The sequence below is a fragment of the Condylura cristata genome, unplaced genomic scaffold (genome assembly GCF_000260355.1).
Source record: "Condylura cristata isolate star-nosed mole 26May11 unplaced genomic scaffold, ConCri1.0 scaffold00002, whole genome shotgun sequence".
Taxonomy (NCBI): Eukaryota; Metazoa; Chordata; class Mammalia; order Eulipotyphla; family Talpidae; genus Condylura; species Condylura cristata.
Genome location: NW_004567103.1, coordinates 40632029 through 40659277, shown reverse-complemented (window position 1 = coordinate 40659277; position 27249 = coordinate 40632029). Strand labels below are relative to the sequence as shown.

The 27249-nt window shown below is 38.9% G+C and overlaps 1 protein-coding gene across 3 annotated transcripts in view; it reads left to right on the top strand.

Moving 5' to 3' along the window:
- The window catches only part of OSBPL6 (oxysterol binding protein-like 6), a 187578-nt gene that overhangs the window by 107089 nt on the left and 53240 nt on the right, over positions 1-27249 (top strand). For all 3 annotated transcript variants that reach the window (XM_004674483.2, XM_012727374.1, XM_012727368.1), the window contains exons 5-9: positions 14453-14545; positions 20374-20496; positions 22835-22888; positions 24264-24377; positions 24490-24660. In XM_004674483.2, coding sequence (XP_004674540.1) covers positions 14453-14545; positions 20374-20496; positions 22835-22888; positions 24264-24377; positions 24490-24660 — 555 coding nt within the window. The remainder of the gene's footprint in view (positions 1-14452; positions 14546-20373; positions 20497-22834; positions 22889-24263; positions 24378-24489; positions 24661-27249) is intronic.

Here is a 27249-nt window from a genome sequence, read left to right as displayed (position 1 = left end):
CCCCGCCACTGCAACATGAGTTCAATGAGTTCAGTGAGTTCAATCCCCAGCCAGGTTGCTGACCCATATGGCACAGCAGACCTTTCCTGTCTTGCCTGCTGCTCCCCTCAGCAGTGTATTTCAGTCAATCTGCCTGTTCTACTCCTCACTCTATCTCTGTGAATCTTCTCACCCCCCACACCCTATTTCTGTATGTATAAATAAATAAATCTTTAAAATAAAAATCTCTTCTCTGCTCCCACTCCTCCAATAGTTTCCAATCTTTACAAATTTACATTTGTACGCTACCGTAGTCTACCAGGTTCTGCCTAGCATAGTGGTACCCTTTTCTGTCACCTCTCTTCACTGAGTTCTCTGGAGCATTTTCCTCAGATAACCAAACCTGCTTCTACCTCAGGACCTTGCACTGTTGGCCCTTCTACCTAACTTGTCCTCCAGGCATCACCAGGTGTGCTCACACACTTGACTCATTCTCCAGATGCACCTGCTTGGGTGGGCTTTTCTGCCACCCCTGCCCCCAGCAGATCTTCACTCACTGATCACCTGATTTCACATGTCTTCAAGACAAGTTCACCCTGCCCAACATGTTCCATATCTATATTTATATCTCTACCTTTCCTACATCCCCTACCACTGAAATGTAAATTCTCCATCGGCAGGGGGTTTTATTTTGTCCCATGTATGTATCTCTAGCACCTCTTACTGCACCTCACAAATGGTGTGGCTCAGAATCTATTCAAAGGGATAAATGGAGGAAGAGTTGGCACCGAGAGGAAGTTTGTGAGGCCTTGAGGATGTATGTGAGGCCTTGAAAGCTGTGAAGGAACAATTTTGAGGTTGGGAGCTAACGAGGAATGAAGGTGCTATGTTGGAAGCTCTGAGTCTCCCAGGAAGACTCTCTACTTGCAAATAAAAGAGGAATTGTCCAATGGTAGCATTGGGGAGCCGGGAGGGCAAGACCCACTGCTTGTTACTGACAGGATTGTATGGTGCAAGAAATGGCTTGAGGTAGGAAGGAAATTATATCAGAAAAAAGCAAAGTGATGTGGCATTCTGCATAGATGTTAAAAATATTGGTGTGAGTAGGAGGTTAACTATATTAAAAGAGGTTATTGCTTCCTAATCTTTCTTAATATATATTTTAGATGACAATATAAACATAATGTCACATTATAATAGGCTTACTAATTGGAGACCAACTGACTGATTTTTTTGTCCATTTGTTTTGATAATTACTCTTTGTACATTTTACTTTTTAAAGATTTATTTATTTATGCATACAAGAGCTGGGGTGTAGGCCAGAGGTGTAGGGAGAGTGAAAGGATTCACCAGAGACAGAGTCTGGGAGCAGAACAGGCAGATCTAGTGAAATACACTGCTGAGGGGAGCAGCAGGCACGACAGGAGAGGTCTGCTGTACCATGTGGGTCAGCTCCCTGGCCGGGGATCAAACTTGTGCTATAGTGGCTGTGGATAGTTTCATAGTACTGAGACTTAACCCCTTGTGCCACCAGGGAGGTCTGTTTTGTCTTTAGAGATTTTTTATAATGTGCAAGACTTGACCATCTTGTAGACAGTTTCGGTAGTTCTGGGTTCAGATCCAGGCATCTGCATTTTCCTTGTTTGGAACTTTTCATTGTTTTTATTTGAAACATTACAAAGACGGGGCCCTCCGTGTCACAGTGGGTTAAAGCACAGCCCTGCAAGCCCAGAGGTGATCCACATGGTGCTGCAGGCTTCTCCTGACTCTCCCACTCAGCTGCGTACTCCATTGATCTGCCTGTTCTGCTCCCCACTCTGTCTCTGGTGAATCCTTTCACTGTCTCTGCACCTCTGGCTTGTAGCCCAGTTCTGTATGCACAAATAAATAAATCTTTAAATTAAAAAAAAAAAAGAAACAGGCCCTCCCTGGTGGCGCAGCGGGTTAAAGCACAGCACTGAGAATCTGAAGCCACTTCCGCATGAGTTCGATTCCCGCCTGCCGCCTGCCCCGGAGGAGACCACATGGCGAGCCAGACCTCTCCTGACCCGCCCGCTGCTCCCCTCAGCAGTGTACTTCGTCAATCTGCCTGTTCTGCTCCCCACTCTGTCTCTGGTGAAGCCTCTCACCGTCCCTGAGCCTCTGGCCTGTACCCCAGTTCTGTATGAATAAATAAATAAATCTTTAAAAAAAAAAAAAACAATTGCACAAAGTAATGTAAAAAAATCATACAGTATTCCTATAAGAATTAGGATTTGGAATGTAATTAGCAAGGTGACAGTCTATTTTCAGATACCGCAAATGGTTAAATGAATCATCTTCTTTGGTTAATGAAAAATCAAAAGTTATATCAGCCATTCCTTAATATTTTTTCAAGTTTGCTAAAGTTAAGCTCAGAGAGCATAAAGAAATTTGTAGGGAAAAATTTATTTCATAGATAAGTCATAAGAAGCTGGTTGTGAATCTTCTTGCCAGTTTTTTTTTTTATTTTTACAAATCTATTTTTTAAAATAATAGTTTATTTTTACATCATTTTGTGCCTTTTTCCATCTCAGTTGTAATCCCCGTGGGTCTTCTTGCCAGTTTTTTTACATAAAATATGTAAAAAAAAAAAAAAGTAGACATATATTGTGTCATGGTTATCTAATGCAAGATTTCAATTATATGGACAGCTCAAAATTTGCCCTGTATATCATCAAGTGTGATGCACCCAGTTAATGCCACTTGATGGCATGTGAAGTCTATGCCAGCAGTGTTTCTGTGGAACTGCTGTTAACCAGAGGCTGGTCACGTAACCACCCATTTGTAGTAATACCAGCATTTGCTATACCAACTACTTTCTTATTTTTTCACTGACTACTTTCATTGTAAGTGAAGATAGTGCCTAGAAACCAGAAAGGAAAACTGTTCCTTGTCAATGTCGACACTTTTTGTATACTTCATAGTATGTCTATTCTACACCTTTTTTCTTTTGTTTTTGTCATGTTTTCTTTTTGTTGTTTTTACATACCATCCCATTTTTAGATAAGGATCTTTATAAAAAGCTGTCTTCTTGGGCCAAACAGATAATATATAATCTGATAATAACCTGATAGTATATGAACTGAAGAAGAATCTGTCTTTTCCAGTTGAACTTTGATCTTCTTCAAGTAGCTTTGTTAAATGACATGATCAAATCATTGCTTTGTAATAAAGAGTCTCTGTCTTCTCAGTAGGAAATCTATGTCCATCTTTTAAGTTGTGAACAACAGACTTTTACTCCACATAGTAAGCCTTTAATTTTTGTAGAAAAAACATTTCAAACTTACCTGACTTAACACCTAATCTTCAATTTAATTCATCTCTAGTCCTATCTGTAAAGGGGGAATATATAACTTGAAATCTGCCAGCATGTCAATAGAAAATTCTTAGCTCTTTGTAAAATTTCATGGATCCAAGGATTTTCAGGATGATCTTGGAACTCAAGTTCAGGGAAGAATACTAACCTGATGTGAAAATCTCTAATATCTTCACGGGACTGTTGTTGGTGAATAAAGCCTGTAGTGCTCGGTATATTTAAATTTTTGAGTTGCTTCCAATTTAGACTTTTGGGTATTCCACCCATCTGTGGAATCCAATTTGTAGGATATTATTTCCCCAATGTCAATGGGAAAATAATATTTGCTTGCAAAAACTCATATTGTGACCACGTAGATGCATTTTGTAAATTGAATGTTCTAAGGAGGCTCAATGTCAGGCAAAGCTTGTAATAAATGAATAAAACAACAACAGCAAGAGCTCCTATTTCATCACTTGTCACTGTGGAAGGTTGGAACTATCATGACCTTTTTCAGAGAACTAAACTCTGGCAGGAAGTGGTAAAATATATTGGCCACAGATAGGAAGTGGCTAAGATAGGGTTTACTCCCTGGAAACCTGATTCTGGAGCCTCTGTTTGGCTACTTCACTGTTGTGGTGTAAGACTTGAGTGTCCAGGGAAGGGCCTTCTGTCCACTTCTAAGTGAACTTTGTCAGGCAACATTTGTCAGTTAGTTTTGAGCTACGTGCTGCTTCCTCATTTTTACCCTTAATAATAATGTACTGGTGATGACCCTTTCAATCCTCATTAGCCTAGGAAACCATGGGTCAAGCAGTATCAGCCAAGATGATCATAGTTATTATCATGGAGAACTGGTGTCAAAGGTGGATTTTTATGTCCTTTGTGCCTTTTATTCACTTTTTTTTTTTGTATTTTCATTATACATTTTGCTTTGGAACAAGAACTTTTGATCATTTATTTATTGAAAATTGAGATTAGCCTTTCTTTTCCCCAGAGTGAAATAAACACCTCCACAGATTTCTTGCTCTCCCCACCATTTAGAGATCATTGTTGCTGTGCTTGCTGTTTATAGTACATGTTTAGTCCATGTCAAATGTGCTGCAGTTGAGATCATGTGAAAGAAATTTGCCACCTGGCACTCAGACTCTTGTTATCTACAAGTGATTCCAAACTCTACATTACTGGGGAAAGAATCTGTTTGCTGCCTTCCCTGGTATGTTTGCCAGAACTCTTCTGTTCTCTAGGCTTGCCTTATCAGCATCTCATTTAAGAATAAGTTACTTCAATTCCCTGAACTGGCTGGTATGAGGTAACATTTCTGTAGTGGCAAGTTTATCTTCAGACCCAAGACTAATACTGCCCATTTGGTTCTGAAGCATAACACCAAATAGAGAGCCACAGTCTAATCAGCTAATGAACCCCAAGAGGATGTCATTCATAGATTATTGAGAAGGCCTGGAAATCTGTGGTTTCCAAAAGCTTCCCAGGAGACTGTTATTCAACAAGGTTTAGTTATCATCATTCTCACAAAATACACTTTTAGATGTTTCATTAGGACTGTGAAAAACATCATTTTGAAGAACCACAAATACGAATCTGTTTTATTTGATTTTCAACTTGGACCAGTAAAAAAAAATTGCCATCCCTTTGGCCAGCATCCACTGTCCCAAGGCTATAAACAAAATACTGTCACAAAGGTAAGGGGAAGGCCTGTGTATATTGTATACTTTAAAGAGCCACATTTCTTCACTTAAATCCTTATTAAGAGCTGATTTTGTGATAAAAACTAGTGTTGATGAAGTTTTCAGAAAATGAGCACTCTCATGCACTGCTGCTAAGCTAATTAATTGAGTCCCATTTTCTGGAGGGAAATGCTTCATATGTATCTAAAAAGTCTTTTTAAAAATTATGCCATAAGGGCCCTCCCTAGTGGGGGAGAGGGTTAAAGCACATTAGTAAGAAGCTAAAGCCACCTCAGCATGAGTTCGATTCCTGCCAGCCCCGGAGGTGACACATCGCACAGCAGACCTCTCCTGCCCCGCCCGTTGCTCCCCTCAGCAGTGTACGTTGTCGATCTGCCTGTTCTGCTCCCTTCTCTGTGTGTGTGGTGAATCCTCTCACCATCCCTGCACCTCTGGCCTGTACCCAGTTCTGTATGCATAAATAAATAAATCTTAAAAAAAAAAAATCATGCCATAATACCAGGTCACTCAGGTTCTAAGAATGTGTGTTAAGGAAACAACCAAAAGCCCATGCAAAGATTTTTGTGCCATATGATGGAATATTACACAGCTGCTAAAATGCTTTTGAAGAATATTTAATGCTATGGGGAAAATTTTATGGTGTAAATTGAAAAAAACTGACTATAAAAATTATGGCATAATTAGAATTTTGTGTTTAAGAATTGAATGTGGCCCTCCCTGGTGGCGCAGCGGGTTAAAGCACAGCACTGAGAAACTAAAAGCCACTTCTGCATGAGTTCGATTCCCGCCTGCCCTGGAGGTGACCACATGGCGTGGCAGACCTCTCTTGACCCGCCCGCTGCTACCCTCAGCAGTGTACTTTGTCGATCTGCCTGTTCTGCTCCCCACTCTGTCTCTGGTGAAGTCTTTCGCCGCCTCTGAGCCTCTGGCCTGTACCCCAGTTCTGTATGCACAAATAAATCAATCTTAAAAAAAAATTATAAAAAAAAAAGAATTGAATGTATTATATATGCATTTAAAAAATATGTAAGTACTTTGATCAACGTCTTGAAAGAGCTCATTGCTCATTGTGGACAATTTTAATTTCTTCTCCATCTTCCTCCAAATTTCTGCAATAGATATGTATTGCTCTAAAGTAAAAAAAAAAAAATTAAGTCATATTGTGCGTGTGGTTTTAAAACAGTATTTTCACTAGAATAAATTTGATATATCACCTATTTTAATATAAAATTGTAACTCCGTATGTATGCGATTTAAATTAAGTAAATATAAAGGCAATGCCACCTGGGAAACTTGGAGAAAGATTTTTAAACTATCTCTGAAGTGCGGAGGCATTTTCTGGGTCATTGTTTTTCTTCTTAGCCACCTGTATTTATCTCAGGGTAACTTAAGTATGTTTGCCAGACAATGAAAACTTAGACATTGTGTATCTTAGAGCAAATATTTATTCATTTTTTCACTCACCAAATGTTTGCGTACATAGAGGCAAATTGTAGACATACCCGCTCTGAATTTTTAAGAGATCCAAACCACTCTTCCTCAGATACACATACATAAATGTTAAATAGGTGATTTTCATTGCTTGTGTCATTACAAAATCACGTATGATTATCCAGCTAAAAACCTTTGTTCAGGGTCATTGTAATGGACTTGTAGAAAATTATAAATTAACTTGACTTCAGTATCCTTTCTAAGTCATACAGAATTGGTCTGCCTTAATTTAACTCTACACATTCCAGAGCCATTCTTGAACTGGTTTAGGATTTGTCCCTGTTAATAGGTGTTCGTTAATAATTGCTGTCGTGAAGTGTGGTCACAGTTGCTGAATTTCCCCAGGATTTAGTTATGTGTCTGTGAGCAGCCAGTCAGGCCTGGTTCTCACTATACTGAAGAGCAACCATTGAATTTAAAGAGCTGTTGAGGGGCCTCTCTGGTGGCGCAGTGGGTTAAAATGCAGAACTGCAAGCTGCTGCAGCACTTCAGTACAATTTCGATCCCTGCCCTTACGGTGACCCACATTGCTCGGCAGACCTCTCCTGCCTTGCTTGCTGCTCTCCTCAGCAGTGTAGTTCATCTGTCTGCCTCACTCTGCTCCTCACTCTGTCTCTGGTGAATCCTCTTACTGCACCTGCACCTCTGGCCTGTACCCTATGCCTGTATGCATAAATAAATAAATCTTTTAAAAATAAATAAACAGCTGTTGATTTATGTGGTTTTTACCCTTCTCTAGCAGAGATCACAGAAATACTGTGGGCTGTAAGTGGACCACTCTGTGCGTCCTAATGGCATTTCTGACAATGCAGGGTTTTCAACAACAGACCAAATCCACGTGGAGCCATAGTAATTGATTCTCAGTGACTTTCGTGTTTCTCTATAAAAACAGTTAAAACCCCAACGACTATCTCCCTCTCTTTGGGATTTCCCAGGTGTGCTGTGTGGTATTTTTCTGGCCACTTTTTCTAAAATTTTTTACTTTCATTCATTTGAGTAGCACTGAGTTGAAGGTTTAGAATTAATGCAATTTTGCCATCTTTCAGTGGGGGCAAGATAATTGTTATTGTAGAGAAAGTAGTAGAATTACCACTTTTTCAGTCATGGCTTTCTGGCTTTCACAGTGTTAATATTTTATGCAATTCCAAAAGTAATACTGATTCTTCAAAGGAAATTATCAAAAAGACAGGCCAGTCTGTGTGTGTCCTCCACCGCAGGCTTCCCAGAGGAGACGATCTGTACACCACTTTCTGCTGTGGTTGCTTTTCCACTGGCAAGTGCCTAGATCATTGTCTCCCCTCGTTTCACCAGCTCTCAGAAAATTCCGATGTTCTGGTTAGGAGGTTGAGTTGACTGTGGTTGCTGGCTTGAGCAGGCAATTCAGTAACCTTGTTGGGCATGGATTCTTCACTTCCGAATGGAAGTGACTTTTGAAAAGGTCATATACCTTCTCTGTGTTTGGTGACATCTTTCTTTGGCACCAGATTCTCAGATCTTTAGTCTTGCTGCCATTTGAGTGTCTGCAGTGTACTGGCCTCCAGAAATACCGTGCATACCCTGGGTGTTAACTTGGTGACTTCCAACTTCTCTCAAATCAACATCATTATTGTTTAGAGATGAGTACACTAAGGCTGAAAGAGGCTTTCGATTTGCCCCAGTGTCCTGGTAACCAACAGCATGAGGGCCAGATGCTCATCTATAGGACTGTAGATCCTGCATTTTCTCCTCTGCATCAGACACTGCAACCCTAAAGTAAAAAAAATAACCAGCTTGTCTTGCCCTTGAAACTTGTAAATGAATCTTGAGTGTGCACCATAATTAAGAGCACTGTAATCTTTTCTTTTTGTTTTACTCACTTCTGTGTCTCTTATTGGAAGGTTGTAAAGGATGCCTTTTATGTGTTCAGCTCATCTTGAGAGAATACACTACTTGAAATTTCTATAATTTTTTTGTCATTTAATATTAGCTTTAACTTTGGGAGAAGGCAGTATTTAAATGCTCGGACTCTAGAGTAAATCTTGATTCACATTCCAGCTCCTACACTTACTGACTCTGTCATTAATTTAATCTTTCTGTGCTTCCTCTGTTCGGTGAACCGTGAAATCAATTTAATAGTCATTTCTCAAAGCGTTTTTGTGAGGATGAAATGAAATAATCCATGTAAAGCAGGGATATAGACAAGGATATAGAAAGCACTAAATATTAAGTGCCACTCCACCATCATCATCACTATCATATGAAGGTTATGAGTATCACTGAATATTGCTGCATTCAAAATACAGTCACTATAACCAGGAGAATGACAAGCCCAGCAGCCAAAAGCTTGGAGAAGAAAATAACTCAGATGTTTCTGAATTATTTTGAATATTTTTCTTTGACAATGTTTTGTATAATTCATAAGTGTAAAAGTAGCTAAGATAATCAGACACATCATTTCAATGGTGTTAATATTCAGGGAGCAGTAATGCTTTTTCATTGTTGTCCTAAATTTGTTTTTAAAAAATGAGTCTATACAAAAAATTGTTGTCTCAGCCTAAAGTGTTTCCTGCAGTTCCTTTATATATTTAAAATTGGAGTAAATGACCTACCAATCATTTGGACTCTCGTGGAGGTCACGTTCCTCTCCGCTGGAGTCGCACTAAACCGTTCAGCTATTGTTAAATGCCTCCTTGTTGGTCTGTTTACTCATATCTTTGATACTGAGTGAACCAGACTCTATGTCTTGTTAGAAGATTTCTACTTGCTGCCCAGGAGGTTTTGTGATCAGTGAACACGACCTGGGGGTAAACTTTTACCATATTCAAGAGCCACAGTGAATTATGTGGTCTAGATTCCCGGTTGAAAGCTAACTATGCATCCATTTTCTCTGAGCAGGGGGATCAAAGCTCGGGTAAGTACTTTCACCTTCTCTGTGTGTTCTAAGTTCCTTGAAAACTGACCTCGACCGAACCTCTACTTGTCAGTGGTCTCCATTGTACTTCCCTGTTGGAGGGGTGGATGTCTGAAATAGGGGAGGGCTCTCCATGTGTGGGGCCAGTGGAATCAGAGCAAATCTGTACCTCCCACTCACTTGTGGAAGGCAAGCTGTGTGATAATGCTCTTTTTAAAAAGTCTTTATGAAGACACTGACCTAGAAATTACGTTGAAGTGATGGTATTTGAGAGGAAAGTGATTTTAAAAGAATGATTAGCAGTTCTGTGTAACTCTTTATTTAACCTGCTTGTATTATACGTGTAACACCAAGAATGTACAAAGTATGTGTCTCCAGGTCACTGTGGGAGAATATGAAAACAGCGTGTGAGGGAAAGTTCTCATTCAACGTATGAACTGGAAGGAAATCTTATGAAAAGAATGGCTTTTCTTTCAGAATAGATTAGAAAGTTAAATGGTAAAATAAAAATGACATAAAATCATAGATGTAAATCTAATGAGCAAATGCTTTCCTTGCAAGCAGTCCATAGATTTTTCAGATTTAAAAGTTAAGCCATTTCAGTGTTTTCAAAAGTTCTGTCCAGTTGGAGCTGTGATTCTTAAAATTCCAACATGAAGCTAGAAGGCAGTTTTATGCCTAATCATGTGTTAATGATTGCTTAGAAAATGTTCTTTACAAATTAGTCAGAGAGCGTTGAAAACTTCCAGTTGTTTTTTTTTTTTCTGGCTACAGAAAAATATCTTTACTGACTGCTAAGTGCAAGGTCTTGTGCCAGGAGGATGTGGGAGGTCACCTGAGGTTAAACTGGTCCCTACCTTCAAGGACCACCCCCTCTAACCAGAGTCTCGGCTGGGCATGGTCCATGAAAACATTATTATTTTTAAAAATAGCACTCAAATACTTGGATATTTCATTTAAAATAATGAATGGTTATGTGTGTCATATAATTTCAGGGGTCTGCTTTTGGTTTTAAAAACCATGGATTTGAAGATAATTCTTAAGATAGTGGATATATGATATATTTTTGAATAGACAGTAGTAACTGGACAAATATATATAAATATAATAGATAATATAAATATACATATAAGGCTAGAATGTTTCTAGAAGAGCTGTTAGTTTCTTCATTTTCACTATGGTGCTTGATACAGCTTTTTTTTTTTTTTAAATACTGAAGTGTCATTATGTTACACCCTTGCTATCCTTGTCTTGTATAGCAAGTTTGTTACACTTGTTTTGACAATACAGGGTTCCATCTCTGCACCCCACTTCCTTTGTAGTCACTGTGACTCTCTTACCACTGAAGCTCCATAGTCCTCCTCCATAGCCCATTGTGTTCCCCCACACCCCTAACTTCACCCCTCTCTCTCCACCCCCTCCTCCTTCTATGAAAGCCAAACTCTATGGTCAGTTTTGAAGGGTTGATTTTAAAGTCTGCCCTACTCTGACACTTCAATTTTTCTATATCACATATGGGAGTGACACCAACTGGATCTGAGAGGGTTTATTTTTTGAAGTCAGTTTATATTTATGACAATAAAAGTATTAATTTTACCTACTATTACTAAGTAAATATTTTTCTAATTCTCTGTGCCTTGGCAAATTAACAAAATAAGAGGTTTGGATTTTTCACTCAGTTGAGTATGTGCTATATTGTGCCATGCTTGAAACCCATGAACCTGTAATTTGCTTCCATAGTTTAAATTGTTCTGTAAAATTAACTGTAGAAGGAGCCAATATTGTAGTCTTTGTGAGGTTCTGTGGTAGATATTTTACAGATTCTGGCCTGATCTGTGTAGTTGCTAACTCTTCTCATCAACAAAATTCTATCAACATTTTAAGTTGCCTCAGGTATATATAGAGACAAAACTTGTTTTTTATCACACGTTATCCTAAATTGATGTTTATGTGGTTAGGTTTAGAAATTAAGGGGTTTAGTTACCTTCTCCAGGCTAAACTCTTTGAATTAATCCTTTATTTTTTGCTCATACAGTTGCTAAGATCAAGTTTCTTTCCAAGCTTTACTTTCCTTACCAAGAGGGAGAGGGAGATGATGTATGTGTGTTTTATTGCTCAGCAACCTTGCAAGCCTAGGAATAGGGGAGAGTTCTTAAAGACAAGGCCAGACTAACATATTTCACTAGGAACAATTAAGTAAAAGCAGTAACTTCATGAAACAGAGTTAATTTGTAGACTTACAGAATTTATTCAGCCTTACTTGGTCTCTGGAATGATAATACCTCTCTCTAGAATATGAGCATTACAGGTTTCTTTGTTTTGTTTCTATCACCCTGTTGTCTGCACCTGGATCACTATAGGTGCCAAATATTTATTTGTTGATTAACTGAACCAATGAGTGAGTGAATGAGGAATGGCACATTTCATTGGCAGTTTCTGGGTTTCTACTTCATTTTATTTACTTTCCTGAAACTTTTTATACTTAAATTGCAGTTACTAAAAAGTTTCAGTTCTTGATTTTTGAAAGTCACTTCATGGAAACATCTTTTACTATAGGAAATTATCTCAAAATATAAAGTTGTTTGCTGTGGGCAAGGTGGAAGCATTTCATATCTGTAATATAGTTATGCTTATGTATATCTATATTGCTAGTAATTCTTTTAAAAGTCAACTCATACAGTTAAAAAATATCCTTTTTAACAACTTTTTACCTTCATACAACTTAAATTTATTGAAGTTTTGCTAAGGCATATTTCTGCAGTACATGAAATAAGGTTTGTGTTCCTCTTAGTGGTATTATTAATGAGTAGTTTTATATAACTTGGCTTAAGGTGGATTCAGCTATTTGTAAATTTTGAAATTTTTTTTTGTAAATGCTTTACCTTGAAACATTATGAGAAAGGAAATAACTTATATGCAAATCAGAACTCTCCATTCCAGTAATGAACCTGAATTTTTAATAGTAGTTCTTCTAGAATAGAGGTTAGAAGCCATTTCTTTTGATCTTGGGAACTCTTTGCAGGCTAAAAATGATTGAAGACTTCAGAGTTTTTGTTTATGTGGGTTATATCTATCAATAGTTACTGTGTCAGAAATTTTAAAACTTAAATTTTTTTATTTCAAAGTTACAACAGACCCTTTTTTCACTTGAATTTTCTTTTTTATTAAAAAACACATATTTCTAAAACAAATTTTAGTGAGAAGAATGGTATTATTGTACATCCCTGTAAACTGTGATCTCTGGACTAGTAGAAAACAACTGGATTCTCGCATCTTCCCAGTACCAGCTAATACTTAATTGGGTTTGGACACTATGGCTGACAGATTAGGAATTCTTGCTCATTCCTGTCCAACTTTATATTTGACCCACAAATATCTGTCCTTATTTCTTCTGTTCCTCAGAAAATGGAGAAGTAAAAACAACTCATCAATCTCCCTAATTCTTTTCTAATTCTTTTCTAATTCTTTTCTAATGCATTCAGGTAGGATTTGAGAAGGTAGGATTTACCCAGACCCCTTGTTTTCTGGGTAATAGAAAGTTACCAAAACATTGAGAATTTACAAAAAAGTTAAAATAACTTGGCACAGGTTGGAGTATAATTTTCTTCACGAAAATACAAATATTAAATTTTCAAATAACGTATCACAAATAGAGACTTCAGTAAGTAAATAAAATACCAAACTTTTCTGTTAAAACAATGAAATCTTATAAATTAAATCTTATGAAGTAAAAGTATACATTACATTTTCAACCTACATTTGAACATGAACTCTGTTGAGTTTATTTTTTCAAATTTATTTCTGTATATCAAGTGCTTGTTTTTTCCCATATACAGAAATAACTATTACATTAAAAATTATAAAATATTCACAAAAAATTAAATATAGCTTATAATCTCCATCACCTTTATATAGTTACTGTTAGTATTCTGGAATATATTTTGATTATATAGAACTGTACATCTACAGAGAGAGAGAGAGAGAAAGAGAGAGAAAGTACATCATTTTATGTACTTTCTGTAGTCTGATTTTTCAGTTGACAGACATCATATCAATATATGTAGATCCATATTGTCATACTGAGTCACTGTATGGTTTTTTTTTTTAAAGCCTATCCTGTTCTCACATAACATATATTTTACTACAGTGAACAATGCTTTGATAAACATAGCTGTTCTATTCTTAGACCTTTGCATACTAATTTAAGTGTTTCCTTAAAAACTTAGCTGTGGGATTGCTAAATAAATGAGATAATTGCTAAATAAATGAGATATATACTTTTTTTTGTCCAACAGTTTTCAATACAATTATAGAATTCTTCTTCGGAAGGATCATACCCAATGTATATTCTTTTTTTTTTTTTTTTTTCAGCCCTGATCGATTCTTCACATGGGCTGGTTAAAAAAAATTCTTGATTTTGGTTTTCACTTCCTGGGTATTTTCTGAAGTTGAAGTTGAGCATTTTTTCAAATATTCTACATCTGTTGCCCATCCTCATACCTTGCCTGGTTTTCTATTGGAATACTATCTTGCTGACTATGAATGCTTTTTATCTCTTTGTAAAAGACATGTACTCTTTGCTCTACTTGATGAATATGGTTTATTCTCTGTACATTTTTGTATGAACTCTAGAGAACAAATAGTGTTGAGGCTCTGAACTTTCTGATACAGACCTTTCTCTTTGTCCATTACTCTTGAAGAGATGAGCAAATATTTCTATGAAAGGTTCACTGCCTGAGTCATGGGTATACTGTTTTCATAAAGTGTTCAGACGCTCTCTTTTTGTTTTTAAATTTGTATCCTAACATGTTGCAAGAGCTATTGTTCTCTGACTTTCTTAAGACTGAAGCCAACACTGCAGCACATTTTCACAGCAAATCCAGAAGAGGGAAAACAAAACCAGTGTTAACAATTTCCTGACAGTTGCTGCTCTCTGGGGTTCCTTCAGTGATTGTGTCGTTTTTTCACAGAACTCATGGTTTTTACTGTGATCTCTGGGCTCTCACTGCTATGCCCAGCTACACGAGAAATGGGTTGTCTAATTCTGGGCTCATTTTTCTTGTGTTTCAGAGTATCCACATACTGGAGAGGACTGCTTCCTCTGGCACTGAGCCCTCTGTGAGTCGACAATTGCTTGAACCTGAGCCTGTGCCCCTGGCCAAGGTCAGTGATGGAAGGTGGTGCTTGTTCAGGTGGCGTGAAGCCTGATGTAAGGCAGGCTGAACTATAAAGAACTCCTACAGCCGACTCCCCTAAGCTGTGCTGCCCTTGTCTTTTTGCCTACAGGGGAGAGGGTATCTGTGCCCTGTGTAAGAAGGGAATAGATGAAAGTACATTTTTCTGGGATTTGCAGGGTTACATACAAAGATACAGAATTCTCTTTATTTTAAAGAGAAAAGACAAGAGAAAACATAGTGATTCCTTGTTGGAAAGCAAAAAAAGTATTCTTATGCCAAGGTCATAGAAAAAAGTCAGTAGGTTCTGGTGGCGCAACAGGTTAAAGCACTGCATTACGAAGCTCTTTGAAGCCACTACAGCATGAGTGCAATCCCCCTGCCAGGGAGCTGACCCACATGGCACAGCAGACCTCTCCTGATGCCACCCACTGAGCCCCTCTGCAGTGTACTTTGTCAATCTGCCTGTTCTGCTTTCCACTCTGTCTCTGGTGAATCCTCTCACCCACCATACCTCTGGTCTGTACCCCAATTCTATAAACATACATAAATAAATCTTTTTTTAAAAAAGTGACTAAGTTCATCAATGATGATAATAACAATTACCATTATTGCTCACATACTGCATGCCAGACATCATGCTAAGTGCTTAAATACATTGTTCTATTTATTATAGCTCCATACAGTGTAAATAGTCCTTATGTTTCACAAATATGGAGATGAAGAATTAGTAACTTGCCCAGAGTAAAAAGAAGAAAAAACTGCTAGATAGATATAAAAGAAAAAATATATGTCATAGAACAGTGTGTTACAGAGACATGCTAAACTGGAGCTGAAGGTAGACTGGGTAAGGAGGTACTGAGCAGCCTTTGATGAAGAATCCTGTAGGGCTACTTTTAGAGAAGAACATGAGTATTCATAGGTGGAGGGAGGAACTGGGAGTGGCCAAGCAGTGCGTTCCCATAGAAGGGGGCAACTGCCAGCCTGAGCTGTTTTCCATGTTTCCAGCAGCCCAGGACAGGGTCCTCAGGCCTATGCAGGGGTCTACCTAGGGCACCAACAGCCTCCACTTCCCATTATCTTTCAAGCTGGTGCCCACTTGGGTCTTGATGTAGGATGAATATTCTTCTTGTGTTTCTATATTCGTAGACACTACATCTCTTGGGGCCCCATGAAGTCAGGGGCCAATCCAGGTACCAAGGCATCTCACCTTCTCTCAACCCTTTGAGAGATGATGAACTTCTAGGGTGCTGGTTCATGGAGGATGCACACATTGTTCTGTCTCAGGGTTTGCTCAAGTTCTTTGTCTGGAGCTTTTGCCTCCCAGAGCATTTCCATTCATATATGTATGGCCCCCACTCGCTTCCCAAGCACATAGGCACATGTCATGTGCCCTTGAGAGAGGAAATGTCTCAAATTCACGGACTTATTTAGTAGGTTACCTTCTGTTTTTAGCTATTATTAGATCAAAAATATTTTTAAAACTTCTGTCATAGCAGATGTGTTTATGTATCAGGCTCCAGTCAAATCTGACTTTTGACTGCTCTATTAAAAGTAAACCTACAGAAAATTGGGAGATTGCTTTAAACAGAATTAACACCAAGTGTAGTTATAAAAAAGCTTTCCTTTTCAGAAAATAATTTTAGCATTCTTAAGATAAACCTACTCTATTAAGCATAGAGATGGATTGTATTAAGGAATGAGATGGGTTATATCATTTCTTACACACCTTATTTGGAAAATTATCACCACTTATAGTTGAAGTAGAAAGCAGATTGTTTGCTCTCCTTTATCCTTTTCCTCTTTGTCAATTTGACAACTTATTTAACTATAAAAACTATATTAAGATTCTTTCCAATTTCTTTCATATTCCATAATATTGCATCAGAGCAAATGGAATTATTTGTTCAGAGCTACCACCTTTATATTTTAAAAAAAGTTCTTTTCATCTTTTCTATATTAAATGCCTCCCTGCTGATATCCGAGCAGTTAAATACCCAAGGAGGAAAAGCTAGTGTCATAGAAAGTAGTAGCCACAGCTATATAAGTATAACCTCTTATTACATCTTGAATTTAATCAGAAACAAATTTTAAAAGTTGTTGTACTTATTATTAAATGTTTTTATTTTCACAAGCTACCCAGAGTATTCCTTCCACACATGCACACACATCCACATGCAAAATAAATCAGACAGCATTAGTCTTCAAATAGATAAGATCTAGCCAAAAATAAAAATAAAAATGCTATTATTCAAGAGATGCTATCATGGGTGAGATACCAAAAATAGAACTATTACTGGGAATAGGCCTGGGTTTTGCTGCCTCATAACTAAAAACCAATAGAGACAGGCATGGACTCTATAAGCACTTTTATTTTTCAGATCACTGTCCAGTGATCTGAGAGAACAGTAGGCACAGAACCCTGAATTAACTGTTCTGCATCTCATTTTGAGCTGGCCTTTTAATAATGAGTTAAACAAAACCAGTTAGTCATAAGCAAACAGCACATCAGAACAGCCTGTCACAGCTGATGTTGCTGGTATTCGTCATGTTCAGCTCCCAGAACTTGTTCACAGCCTCCTGGTCATCTAGATCCTGGTGAATCTGCAGGGGTTAATGTCCAGGACTCCTTTGGCCAGTCAGCATCATGGAGCAGCAATCTCAGCTCAAAACAAGAGTTTCTTGTTTTTTAAAGATTTATTTATTTATGCATACAGAACTTGGGTACAGGCCAGAGGTGCAGGGGTGGTGAGAGAATTCACCAGAGACAGAATGGGGAGCAGAACAGGCAGATCGACGAAGTACACTGCTGAAGGGAGCAGCGGGTGAGACAGGGGAGGTCTGCTACGCCATGTGGTCACCTCCGGGGCAGGGATCAAACTCGCATTGAAGTGGCTGCTGCTTGCTTGCAGTGCTGCACCTTAACCCACTGTGCCACCAGGGAGGGCCCAAAACAAGAGTTTTAAAGAAAACAGATGGTCAGTCATCCGGTGTATGTGTACCTGACTCCCTTGCCCTCAGAAACATCCTTCAATAGAGCAGATACTGCTCTAGGAGCAAAGAGAGTGCTAATGAATATATTTCCACAAATATAGAGTTATTCTTTTTAATTTCTTGATTACACTAAACCTTTAAAAATAAGTATGTAGTGGCCTTCCCTGGTGGCGCAGCAGGTTACAACACAGCACTAGGAAGCTAAAGCCACTTCAGCACGAGTTTGGTCCCTGCCTGCCCCGGAGATGACCCACATGGCGCGCCAGACCTCTCCTGACCTGCCTGCTGCTCCCCTCAGCAGTGTAATTGTCAGTCAGCCTGTTTTGCTCCCCACTCTGTCTCTGGTGAATCCTCTCACCATCCCTGAGCCTCTGGCCTGTACCCCAGTTCTGTATGCATAAATAAATAAATCTTTAAAAATAAATATGTAGAAATTCATTATTCATAATAGAAATGCATCCTCTGTATAGACATTTTTACTAGTTTTCTGGTGAGAGTAGAAAACCAGATTCTGGACTCTTCTTAGGAATGTATGACCTTTTCCGGTTCTAATGTTATTCACAAGCCATCCTCATTTGTTGGATTACAGTTCCGTGTTTAAGAATGGAGATGCCAAGGCCTGCACTTTGTGCTCTGTGATAGTGTCACCTCCACCACTATTGTCCAGAAATCTTGCTTTACAGCCCGAAGTTGTATTACAGCAACATTTTTTAAGAAACACTTATGTAATTAACATTTTTGAGCAAAACAATCCATTTCTGACAATATCTTCAAGTAGGAAATCACTTAGTAGGGTGTTTTTTTTAATGTAATGGGAAATTTACAGACACTTTGAAGGGTTCTTATTGCTACCAAGTGAAGGCTGGCAGGTGTGTTTCTGTAATGTAGATAGTTCATTCACTAGCCCCCTCAGAGATGACAGAGAAGATAAAGAAATGATACTGGTCTAAAGTGGCTTTTCCTTTGAGGGGATCACTGGGGCCAAAGAACTCCAAGGCCGAGATGCTATCTATCTGTACAAACTTTTCAGAAGTAAGAGTATCTTCTTGCCTTAAACATGTTAAAATGGGGCCCTCCCTAGTGGTGCAGCAGGTTAAAGCTCAGTACTAAGAAGCTAAAGCATGAGTTCGATATCCCTGGTCCCGTAGGTGATCCACATGGCGAGGCAGACCTCTCCTGACCTGCTCACTGCTCCCCTCAGCAGTGTACTTCATCAGTCAGCCTGTTCTGCTCCCCACTCTTTCTGGTGAATCCTCTCACCGCCCCTGCACCTCTGGCCTGTACCCCAGTTTTGTATGCATAAATAAATAAATCTTTAAAAAAAATGTTAAAATGGAGCAGTGTTCAGGCACATCTCATGGAAGCATGACTTTGTATGAAAATCCCAACCAATGTCTGTGCGATTGGACTTAACAGTAGATTTGACTTGACCATGGGGAAAGCAGCTTCTGGGATGACGAAAGGGTGAAGAGAATTAGATGGTAAATATTCAGCCCTCTCTCTTCCTGCCCCCATATCCAGGGTTAATAACCTCTTCTGGCCTTTATCAGAACCTCACATTCTTTCAGCCCGTCTGGGAAGCCAGCACCTGGACACTCAGGGCCAGCAAATTCACCTGCCCCGAGCTGGAACCCTTTGGCCATCTTGTCAAAACATTTGTTCTGCAGTAGGAGGATAATTTCTGAGAGGATGTGTCTTTGTAGAAGGCAACTTACCAGGTTAATTTGGGGTGGCACGTTCTGCCTTGGCGTCTGCCTTGATCTATGGAGCTGTGCCCAACTGCTAAGGCAGCAATGGGGGCTACACAGAGAGATGTGCTTTCCTGCGCTGGGGGCAGGACTGAGCACTTTTGCCTGGGTGTAACCTGCTTGTTCTAGTCCCTGATGCTTAACTGTGCCACATGCCTGAAATCTGAGTATTTGCCAGGCCACAGTTTCTTTGAGCTTCATGGGTCCCTAGAAATCCTCTAATCCCGGGCGTTTAAATCCCAGGGTATTGCTAGAAGCCAGCTAGTCATCAGGGAAGCAGGCCCAAGGCTTTCTTGTTCTGGGCATACCCAATGTTGCCAGACCTTATAAACATTTTGAAAATGTTAGAAAGTTACATTTTTAAAGCCTGAACTCTGATTTTAAAATATTGACTATTCATTACAAAAAAATTAAACACCATAGATAAATGTCTTATAGAACAGGAAACTGTGACTTAGTTCATTTTTAACAGAGGAGGGTGGCACTATGGACTATAAAATCTTAGATTTTATGCAATGCCTAGTTTCTTTCCTTGCAATCCAGAATTTGTTTTTTCAAAAGCCTGGACTTCTTGGTGTGTGTTGCCAAGCAGGATCGGGCATTTTATGGGTGCCCTGAAATCAGCAGCCTTCACTGAGAGGAAGCAGTTGTCTGCAGAGCTTCAGTGTTCACTGGTTGCAAGCTGTGTAAATGACTCTTGTCTTTTCCATTTCTACGCAGAAAGCAAGTCCACACACTAGTTGAACATTTGTTTTCAAATTTTAAAGTGCCTGGGTGTCCAGAGATTGACTGTCTGGAAAAATGTATTTTAAGTCCTTTGAGTCTAGGCAATCGAAATTCCATTCGACCCCAAACTCCATCTCCAAGGAGTTTCTGATGGGCCCACATCCCCCCAGATCTACCTGGAAATCATTTTAACTTCTATTATAAGTGCCTGTTAGAATTTTCTCCAGAATGCTATTCATACTTCTGGTGGGTTGAGTGTTGTTTCAAAAGCAACTTCTACTGAAGAATCTGCTTTAAGTGTGTCATCAAGCACTGAGGAACGTGATTTGTTTTTCTTCTTTTCTCTCAGGAAGCTGACAGCTGGGAAATTATAGAAGGGCTGAAAATAGGCCAAACCAATGTCCAGAGACCAGACAAACATGAAGGCTTTATGTTAAAGAAAAGAAAATGGCCTTTAAAGGGTTGGCACAAGGTAATGTTTTCATCACATTCAAGTTCAGATCATCTTCATAATAGAGAAAATCTTATTTGATATCAGTAGGCGGAAAACCAAGAATATGGTTGTATGTGTAAAACTAATTTTCAGGACTTTTAACAATACAGGCTGCAAACTATTATACCTATCATCTGTAATATAAATACATACTTTTGACATCTAGTTTGTATGCATTGTTATTGATCCTGCTTTTTTCTCTTAAATAATATGAATATGTCCTTTTTGACTATCCTTCTAAATATGAGTGTTTTTAAATGCATGCATGGATTTATATACACCTCCATCATTCATCAATTCCTTAGTGCTGGCAATGTAAGATGTGTTTGATTTTTACTGTTAATGTTATTGTGATAAACATATATAACGTTGTATTTCATTCTGTAGGGGTAAATTTCTTAAGCTAAAGGTGGAAGATGGTTTTGAAAGTTTGTGTACTGCCTGTAAAGCATAAGGCTTGTTCCTTTCTACCCTACCCCCACAGCCTTGTTCTACCTTCCAGTTAAAATTTTGGAGAAAATATTTTAAACTCCATTGTTGCATTGAGGAGAAAGTTATCCTCCACTTTCTGTATCAATCTGTTGATCCATTACCAGCATCTTCTCTGAAATCACTACAGGAATAGGTTCATATACTGGCCACATCTGCTGATGGATTCATCTCAGGGCAAATGACTTTGTTGGCTCCTATGACCATGTGGTGACTGCCCATTAGCCCAAAGTAGGAGGTTTTGCTTTATAATATTCTTGAAGATATATACTCTTTGCTCTGTAGGGGAAAGACTTAAGAATTAAGATGGGAATGTAACCCCATTTTCCTCTCAGGTTGGAAGAAAACAACAAGGTCTAAGAGGGTTCTGACTAATAGAACCTCTCACTCATCAGAACACTTCTCAGTCTCCACTGTACCCATTATAATATCCAAATTCCAGGAATCTCTCTTTCCTGTTTTTCTTGACTTTTCACCAACTGATCAGACCCCTTCCTAGAATCAGCTTTTGCCTGCATTCTTACTTGGACACTGCAATTCCTTGAATCAATGGCCTTTCTAATCTCTAACCATCCTATAGGTTACCCCCATGAAAATCCCTGACAGCCATATATGGAAATAAAAGAACAATGAGGTCAAAAACTTTTTAAAGATAAATCCCTAACTTTTGTACTCTCAGTTCATGTTCCAGCAAAACTGGCTATGACTCAGAAGCAGCTTTTCTGTACCATGCCTATGAACATTTGCTACATAAATAAGTAGGAGGCTCTCCCTTGCATTGCCTTATCTCCTGGTCTCTAAATCATCATTTATGCAACCATCAGCCGATTGCCCAAGTCATGGGTAACTGAGCAATGAATGTAGAGACTGTAGCGATTATTTCTATGGTGCTTGCTTCTTTTACCGCTAACCTGTAACAAAGGGGTTAGCTCGAACAAAGCCATCTGAGTCCTGTGCCACTGGGCCTGACTGCTTGCCATCTCAGCAGCAAAGAGTTCCTGGAACATATAAAAACTTACTGCAATGCCACTTTCCAGCAGTGGAATGACTCCCTCCCTGAACCCACTATTGGAGGGGGCCTGGAAACTCTTCCTTCTCTTGTAAATTGACATGGAAAGAGAGTGTTTGTGGAGTAAACATGGCTAGATTGATTTAGACTGAACCAGGATCACTTTAGAGGAGACCAAATTTGCCTATGGTCTCTTTTACTTATTGATATTTTTTTACTCTTATTCAAATTCAAAAATAATTTTTAATACCTTTTACTAGTAGTAAACCATAAGCATTTTTATAACTGGAGATGCAAGCATATTACTAAGGCAATTTCTTAATCTTTCTAGATAATTCATTATTTATAGACCCAAGCCACTGATTTCTGTTAATAAATATGGGCATTTTCAGGAATTTTCTGTGTTATCTAGGGAAATGCAAGAGTGTACCTCCAGAATAAAATAAGAGTCCCTGTAGACAAGCCTCTCAGAAGCACTGTGACCTAACTCAGGATATTCTTTCTTCTCACATTCAAAAATGTTCCAGTGTGGTTCATTCAGAAATCTCAGACTCTTGAGATTCCTCTCCCCACCCTACCCTTAACTCCCTGTTAAGAAAAACTGTGATTTGTCTGGAAGATCCCTACGGGATTAACAGTATGAAACTTAAACTCTAATGTTCTTATCATGTAGTGTGATTGATGGTGGCCAGGTGCCACATTAAATACATTAAATCATCAAATGTTGATTAAGAAAAGGCAAGAAATAAAGGCCACATTTGTGACTGTTTTATATAACTTATATACAGACAATAACTGGGAGCTGTTTTATTCTTGCAGCGTTTTTTTGTCCTGGATAATGGAATGTTAAAGTACTCAAAGGCACCACTTGATGTAAGTAACACACAGGACATGTCTCAGAGGTTGATTTAGAATTCTGCTTGAAGTGAGTAAACACCACAATTGTATAACCTTGTGCTTTCGTTACCAGCCGTGCACATTTCCACATCTGTAGGATTTAATGAACTAACAAGCCTCCCTGTTCCATGAAAGGTCTGGTTTATGCTTATGTTCAAGCTAGAATAAAATTGCAAACTGGTGCATGAAGATTTAATTTAACTCTTGTTATATATTTGTTAAAAACAGAAACTTAACTCTAAAAGTGACATTCTAAGAAAAAATTGCCCTTTCTGTGTTAGAGAGAAGCCCAAACAGGCTTTTTTGGGGTCTGCTTTGCTTTATGTGCTTTTTTTTTTGATGATTTAAAGCAAACTTTATTCTTTTATAGATGTGCTTTTACAACTTATGTTATCAGCTTCATTTCTATTTCATGTATCCTTTTATCTTGGGATTCTCAACTTCCAAAAATTAATTCAAATTATTTTTCTTTAATATAAAAAGTAGTGTTTACATGCAAAACTGGAAAATTCCCTCCTTGTCGTCATGGTACATGGGAAATAACAGATGCTTGGATTCCAGTTTTGTCCCCATCTCTTCCAGCTACGTGTTCTTGGTCAGATGAGGGCAGCCAGAAGCAAGAGCTGGTGGCGTTGGCCCTCTGGTCCCAGCTGCCTAATTCTGTCCCAGCTGCTGTCTTGTAGCTTATTACTTGGGATCTTCTGGGTTATAAGTCAAGGGCTGACCATGGTTATATTTAGAAACTACTAAAGATATCTTTTTGGAATGTATGCTATACAACCTAGAATTATGAAGAAATCATACTATATATAGTGGCAAAAGCAGGAATAAATAGATGAGCAATCTCATTGAAATTGGTGTGAAGTTATTGCAAGTTGCAGCTTCATCTGTCCCTAAATTAGAAACCTTAACCCCAGGGGGCTCTCCCTGGTGGCACAATGGGTTAAAGCACCGCATGATAAAGCTCTGTGAAGCCACTGCAGCATGAGTTCAATTCCCAGCCAGGGAACTGACCCACATGGCGTGGCAGACCTCTCCTGACCCGCCCGCTGCTCCCCTCAGCAGTGTACTTTGTTGATCTGCCTGTTCTGCTCCCCACTCTGTCGCTGGTGAATCCTCTCACCCACCACACCTCTGGCCTATACCCCAGTTCTGTAAGCATAAATAAAAAAACAAAACAACAACAACAAAAAAATTAACCTCTGAATCTTAATCATTTTTGCTTGGTGTAGTAAGGGTGTAGTAGTCCATTTTCCATAGAGAAGTTGAAGGTTACATTAAGTTCACATTAATACAGAGGCAAATCAAATTATGTATCTTCCCAGTCTACCTAGAAGTCTTTTGATTTCAGATTCAAAAAGGAAAGGTCCATGGGAGCATCGATGTTGGACTCTCTGTTATGTCAATAAAAAAGAAAGCTCGGAGAATAGATCTTGACACAGAAGAGCACATCTATCATTTGAAGGTGAAGTCACTTTTCATTAGTTTCTCTGCCATTATCACTATCATTTACCTTTATCACTGGTAACCAGGAGATTGGCTCCACCGTCACCTTCTCCTCTTATTTATTGTTTCAGGTGAAATCCCAGGACTGGTTTGATGGATGGGTGTCCAAACTGCGCCATCACCGATTGTATCGGCAGAATGAAATTGTGAGATCCCCACGAGATGCTAGTTTTCACATATTTCCTTCAACCTCCACAGCTGAATCCTCACCAGCTGCCAATGTGTCTGTGGTGGATGGAAAGGTATGTCTTCATTATCGAAAAATAAGCCCAGAAATTGCTAAAGAAATTATGCAGGGCCCTCCCTGGTGGTACAACGGCCACAGCCACAGCACAAGTTCCATCCTGGCCAGGGAGATGACCCACATGGCGCAGCAGTCCCCTGAGCAGTGTACTTCGTCGATCTGCCTGTTCTGCTCACCACTCTGTCTCTAGTGAATCCTCTCACTGCCCCAGCACTTCTGGCCTGTACCCCAGTTCTGTATGCATAAATAAATAAGTCTTAAAAAAAAAAAGAGGCCCTTTCTGGCAGAACGACGAGATAGTTTGCAGCACTACAAGCTAGCTGCAGCCGCTTCAGTGCAAGTTTGATACCTCACTGGGAGGTGATCCACACAGCACGGCAGACATCTCCTGTCTCACCGGCTGCTCCCCTCAGTAGTGTACTTCATTGATCTGCCTGTTCTTCTCCCCACTCTGTCTCTGGTGAAGCATCTCACCTCCCCTGCACCTCTGGCCTGTATGCCAATTCTGTAAGCATAAATAAATAAGTCTTATATATATATATATATATATATATATATAAGAAATCATAGAGACTAGGTTTCGTTTGAAAAACAAGAAAGAGAAGATTTGCTTTGCAAACTCACCCTTTGAAGACAACAGTGACATTTGGCATCCAAGTCATCATATGTAGAAATAGATAGATTTGACAGAAATGTGAATCTCCAAAAGAATTAATGGTTACTTTTCTTTTCTATTAATTTTCTACATTTTAATGTTATATGAATTGTTGGAGTATTAGGAAGGGTGAACCTATGGATGTCTAGGGATCCGTGTCTTCTGGGGTGGTAACAAGAAGACTGCAGGATTTGGGAACTTGTTTTCTTTCCTTGAGGTGTAATAGATTGATGACTTTGGAAGAGACCAGTAAATTTCTTCATGAAGTCATTGCAAGTGGGCAAGAGAATATGACAAAAGCCAGCCCATGTGAGTGCCTGTGCACTGTGGTCAGCATTCTTTCACCTCTAATCTGTCATTATAGCCAAATCTCAGGAACCATAAAATATTTTTCCAGAAGATCCATAGCCATTAAACAGCTGAGTCAGGATCTGAATCCAGATCACTCTGTTTCCAAAACCAGCGTCCTTTCCATAATACTGGGTACCAGATTGAAGGAGGCTGAGGTTAGTCTTTGGGCTGTGCTAAGATTTTGTTTTCTGTGTTGCTGAAAAGCTGGAAGTGTTGTCTTTTGGAAAGCAGAGTTAAGACAACAGGCAGGGAGACAGCTGTTTCTGCCTTTGATTCAGTAATTGGGTTTTCTGAACCATAACCAGCATGCTCTGCCCAGGGGTCCTCCCACCTGGCACCTCATACTGAGAACAGAGATGTTTGTTGGGAAGTGTTGGTTCAAGAAGGTTTTAGTGAAGATTCTGTTCTTCAGTGTTTCCTTAGTTATCAATGTATATGTAACATATATGTGTAGTGTATATATTCAAGTTTCCCTTGCAAGTAATTGAAAAAACTCACGGAGGAACTGCAAGACTAATGAAATAGTCTTGTATTAATTGTATTTCACAAGGCACTCCGACCTTACGTTATTTTATGTGATTGTAGCCTTGCCAAAGTCTCTTTCTCCTAAGAACATAGTGTTGGGTTAACCCTGACACTAAGCAGTTCCTAAATGAAAGAACTATCCAAGAAGTCAAGGGGTCAACTAACCAAGAAAGCAGGGTGTGACCCAACCCACGTGCTCAAGATTCTCTCCAGTTTCCTCCTTTCCAGTTTTCTCTGGGCCTCCTGTTTGCATTGCTGAGTAGAAGGAATCCTGGAGTTCAACCAATTAAATAAAAAAATGTATCCAAGGTGGATATTTTAAATTATAAATATTTGGTGCTTTGGTTCTTTTAGCTTCTGCTTGCCTCTTTGACACAGGGTATTATTCTCATCCATTGGGTTATTTATTAATTAACTTAGGTGAGACCTGAGAATGGAGAGTTAAAACTAAATACTCCCCCACTGTTTGTCTTAGATAAAGAAAACTCTTCAGCTCTGATTTTCAGAAAAGATCTACTGCGCCAGTTACAGATGACATACCTAATTCAGTGAATGATTGCCATTATATTTATCAAACTACAGTGAAGAGGGAAAGAGGTTTTATCACTTTGCTTGCATTCTGAGTATCAAATTATGAGGCTTCTGACTGTTAATTGGTTTGTGGCCCTGTGGGGATAATAAATAAGTCTGGGTTCACTAAATATGTGCATCGTTCATTTCATAATGCTTGAAAGGAGACACAATCAGTTGTAATTGGATATTAAAGTCAAATATAGCCTTCTAAATTCATTTCCACTTTTGGGAAAATAAGCTGCTTTTTCTGTTTACTGCTCTCACCTCAGCACCTACACACTTTATACAACTGTATTTCACATAAGTCCCTTTAATGCAAAGTCTATGAGCCATTGATAATAACTTCCCAAGACTGCTTTTTTATGTATTCCACTTTTCAAGATACATTCAAAGCATCCCAAGGTTGCTTCTGGCGGATGATGATGCCTTTAGGCATCATAAGTTGATGGTGAGACCTTGAGCTGATCATAAGGATAAAGGGAA